The sequence below is a fragment of the Culex pipiens genome, chromosome 3, assembly GCF_016801865.2.
Source record: "Culex pipiens pallens isolate TS chromosome 3, TS_CPP_V2, whole genome shotgun sequence".
Lineage (NCBI taxonomy): Eukaryota > Metazoa > Arthropoda > Insecta > Diptera > Culicidae > Culex > Culex pipiens.
Window position 1 is genome coordinate 66,882,173 of NC_068939.1, and position 4,420 is coordinate 66,886,592.

At 36.0% G+C, this 4,420-nt stretch overlaps 1 protein-coding gene across 1 annotated transcript; it reads right to left on the reverse strand.

The window, feature by feature from the left end:
* Positions 1-1,832: 1,832 nt before the first annotated feature.
* Positions 1,833-3,273, reverse strand: LOC120423508 (kinesin light chain-like). Its single transcript, XM_039587349.2, has one exon. The coding sequence runs from the start codon at positions 3,271-3,273 to the stop codon at positions 1,834-1,836; it is 1,440 nt and encodes a 479-aa protein (XP_039443283.1). The 3' UTR covers position 1,833.
* Between the last annotated feature and the right edge of the window lie 1,147 nt (positions 3,274-4,420).

The window sequence follows — 4,420 nt, forward strand, 5'->3', positions numbered from 1 at the left end:
ATTTTTGTATTTTTGTATTTTTGTATTTTTGTATTTTTGTATTTTTGTATTTTTGTATTTTTGTATTTTTGTATTTTTGTATTTTTGTATTTTTGTATTTTTGTATTTTTGTATTTTTGTATTTTTGTATTTTTGTATTTTTGTATTTTTGTATTTTTGTATTTTTGTATTTTTGTATTTTTGTATTTTTGTATTTTTGTATTTTTGTATTTTTGTATTTTTGTATTTTTGTATTTTTGTATTTTTGTATTTTTGTATTTTTGTATTTTTGTATTTTTGTATTTTTGTATTTTTGTATTTTTGTATTTTTGTATTTTTGTATTTTTGTATTTTTGTATTTTTGTATTTTTGTATTTTGTATTTTTGTATTTTTGTATTTTTGTATTTTTGTATTTTTGTATTTTTGTATTTTTGTATTTTTGTATTTTTGTATTTTTGTATTTTTGTATTTTTGTATTTTTGTATTTTTGTATTTTTGTATTTTTGTATTTTTGTATTTTTGTATTTTTGTATTTTTGTATTTTTGTATTTTTGTATTTTTGTATTTTTGTATTTTTGTATTTTTGTATGATTAAATAATTCAATTTCATGTTAAAGGAAGCTCAAGAATTCGTAGAAAAAAAAACGCCTCCCCACCGGTAGTATTATGCTAAAATCTTCGCCCCACTTCCGGTCAAAGTTTTTCGTTTTTCCTGTAAACATTACGCAAAGCAAACAATAAAATTGGGATTAGGCTGAAGCTCGTTTTTCTTTACGAGCTGGTGGCGGTGGTGGCGCCCGCCGTGCCAACGATAAGAAACTTTCCTCCCATAGCTCATTCACCACCGTCTTGCCGTCACTAGGAAGGGGTTGAAAGTTGCAAAATCCTTAGAAGAAGCAAAAAAACAGTATCTTTCACTTTTATAACCACGGCACGATTGGAGCATATTTTTGCCGACTCTCCAAGCGATAGGAAATGAAGCGTGTAGACGAAATATATGGTGCTTTCCCAGAATTTATATGCTGCAGAGTGTGTGTGTGTTTTCTGCGGAGGGAGCTGAAAGTTTACTTTCACTTTCTTAGAGATACAGTTAAAAACTTTTGAGAAAAATTGTTTGTTTGAAATAAACATATTAAAAGATTCCCAATTTATTATGTTCTTAAATTTAATATTCTTAAAACAAAACAAAAAATTACAAAAATTGTGCAAATTCAAATGTTAAACATATTTTTAACTGTGGAACTCCCTTCTTGCCGTCGCCGTCGCCAGATTTTGTGTGTTCTTAATGGATTATACCGGGGAAGGAAGTTAAAAAGACCAAGACGACGAGTTAGTCCATACACAAACACACAAATTGAGAAGTTAATATCCGACAAACCCACATATTGGAAAATGCTGCCGCGAAGACTAGGCCAAATGTTTGCCAAATCATGGCGCTTATGTTAATTTGGGGTGTTGGCTAAGCTGATGCGATTTTCTGGGGATGAGAAAAACATCTTAGGAAAAGTTTGGTTGAAGTCAAACATGAGACTGAGAAGTTTTAGAAGCTCTAAAATAAACATTGAACGCATTGATTGAGGTATTCCGGTTTATATATTGAAAATACGTATTTTTGAAACTATACATTTTGAAAAGTCTTAATCATTACCTATGACTTTGCCGAAGATACCAAATCGATATGTAAGTCCCTTCTCAAAATATGGATTTTTGAATTTTTGCATGTCTTTTTTGAATCATCAGTGAATTACTCAGTAACCATCAAATAATCAAAGACTCGAGTCTTGCATTTCTATAATTAATCAATTTATTAAATAAAAATTAAAGGTTATAATATAATCTCCCTTATCCCTTATCTACAAAAAACTCCCCGTACTATGCCGCATCGCCTTCGCCCGTGCTACCAGCTCCAGCGCCTTCTTCTTGCTGCGCAGGGCACAGTCCTTGAGCGAGTCCGTCGAGTCGAGCATCACCGCTTGCTTCTTGCGCAGCGCCCGCAGCTTCTTGAGCGTTTTCGCCACCGTCGGAGAGTCCGCCGGCGCTGCCTTGTGCCAGTCGCCGTACTCTCGGTAGGCAGGACTTTGTTCTTTTTGCTGTTGGCTGTTTGCCGGAGCTTCACTACTTTTGCCTGGCTTCGGGGATTCTTGGTTTTCCTTGGTAGGTGTGATTGGTGGGGCATTCGTCAGGATTTGATTGTACAGGGCTTCGGCTTTCTGGTATTCGCCGAGCTTCACGTAGCAATTTCCCAGGTTGTGTTTGGTTTTGTTTACGTTCGGATCTTCCGGACCGAGCTTTGCTTCGTAGATTTCCAGAGCTTTCCGATAGAACTTCTCAACCTCGGTGTACTTTTGGAGGTTTTCACAAATAAGTGCCAGGTTGGTGAGCTGCTTCGCTACATCTGGATGATCTTCCCCGAGCACGTTCCGTCTGATGATGAGAGCCCTCCGACAGAGTGGTTCAGCGTCCTTGTACTTGCCACATTTTCCATACAAGACGGCGAGGTTGTTCAGGGTGGCTGCCACAGCAGGATGGTTCTCACCTAGAACTTTCTCTCGAATCGCCAGTGCGTCGATCAACAGTTTCACCGCCTCGCGGTACTTCTCCTGATCACGATACACCAAGGCAAGAATGTTAAGCATCGTCGCAACGTCCGGGTGGTTATGTCCGCTGGTCTTCTCCAGATCGTCCAGGGCTTGCTGACACAACGGAACAGCGACTTCGTACCGCCCTTGCGACGCGTACTCAATGACCAAGTTGTACAGCGTTCGCAACCTCGGAGGTGTCTCGTACCCGCTGTACTGACTCGGCGGGGTTGGCGATCTCCCGTCGGAACAGTCTTCCGTGAAAAGCTCTTCTATCAAATCCACGTGGGACTTCTCCAGTGGGTGATCCTCGTTGTCTTCGTACTTCTTCAAAGACAGCGTAAACTCCAGATGTTTCTTGTCCTCCTGAAGCTGGATAACTTCCTCCTCTGAAGTCTGCAGCCTTTTCTGAGCACTTGAGAGTTCTTCCCGCAGCCAGGCACTTTCCTGGTGCAGGCGTTTAACCTGCAGACGCAGTCGTTCTTTTTCGATCTCCAGCGATTGAAGCATCGTGGCCAGGGTGGTGATTAGGTGGGCTTCATCCAAGCCAAGTTCGATGTTTGCCAAGTTTTTGGTTAGAATCTCCAACTTGAAGGGGTTTGCTTTGCTGGCTTGGTGGGATGCTAAGGTGGTGTATTGAGATTTCAGTGCATCTAGAACGTGCATGGAAATTTTGGTGTTAGAGATGATTTGAGTACGGGTTAGGGTTGCCATCGTGATTAGATGGGAATATCACACTTGTGTCTTGACTGGATAACTACAGCAGTTGAGTAGCTTTAACTATTTTATATGACAAAATTGTGATACCAGCATTGGCCTTACCTAGCATACGGTAGAACTATCACAAATTAGCAGGTAAATTTGAAGCTCTATTTTACAAAAACAAATTTAGCATGCTAAAAAAAAGTATGAAAGTAGTGTTGTCAGATCTACAAAGAAATTTTAAGATTTTTAAAAGTTGCATGGTGTCGATTTCTGGAAAAGTCAGAGAAAACCTAGAATTGCCAGAGCAAGTAATTTGCAATTCAAAATATTTAAGATTAATCATGTTATACCAAAAGTGGTCTCTTGTTATTGAAGAATCAATTGTAAACAAACTTTGATTAATGAAACTCGTTTAGGCAAGGTGATAAAATGATTGAAAATGATCACCTTTAAAAGCCTACTAGTTTTAACTAATCCTCTACGCAAACAGGAAATGATTTTCATGTTCATATGTTGAATCATTTTAAATTTTCGAAGGGTTTCCCTCAAATTATAAGTCTCGTTTTGGATCATTGGCTTGTCCATATTAGATTGAATTCTCAAATTCCATATTTTAAAATGTCCCAAACATAAGGTGACAAAAAAGGCATCTTTTGAGCTAAAGAACAAGACTATAATTTTTCGATTTTTTTTGGCTTTATAGAGAAAAAAAAATCTTATTAAAAATATTGAATATCATATTTGCATGATGTAAAATCGAAAATACTATAAAACTGATCAAATTATTGCCATTAAGGGTTTAATATGGAAAAAAACATTTTTCTTAATTGTGACTATTACTAACCATTTCTGAATATTTTATGCAAAAAAAAATAAAAAAAACATTAAAGTTTGCATAAGAAACATTAAATTTGTGGTTCTCGTTTTTGGGATAGAAATATTTAAAAATAAAGAAACATTAAATACAGGTTTTAAAATGTCAAGCAAATTTAAATGTGAAAATTACCAGTTGTAGGCTTTAAAAAAATGATATTTTTCTCTAATTCTAATTTAAAGTGGCTGTAAATTAAAATCGGTGTGTGCCTTCAAAAAAAAACTTTTTTGATTAAAATAATCATAAAAAAGAGATTGAAATTATTTTCTTATGGTTTTGATT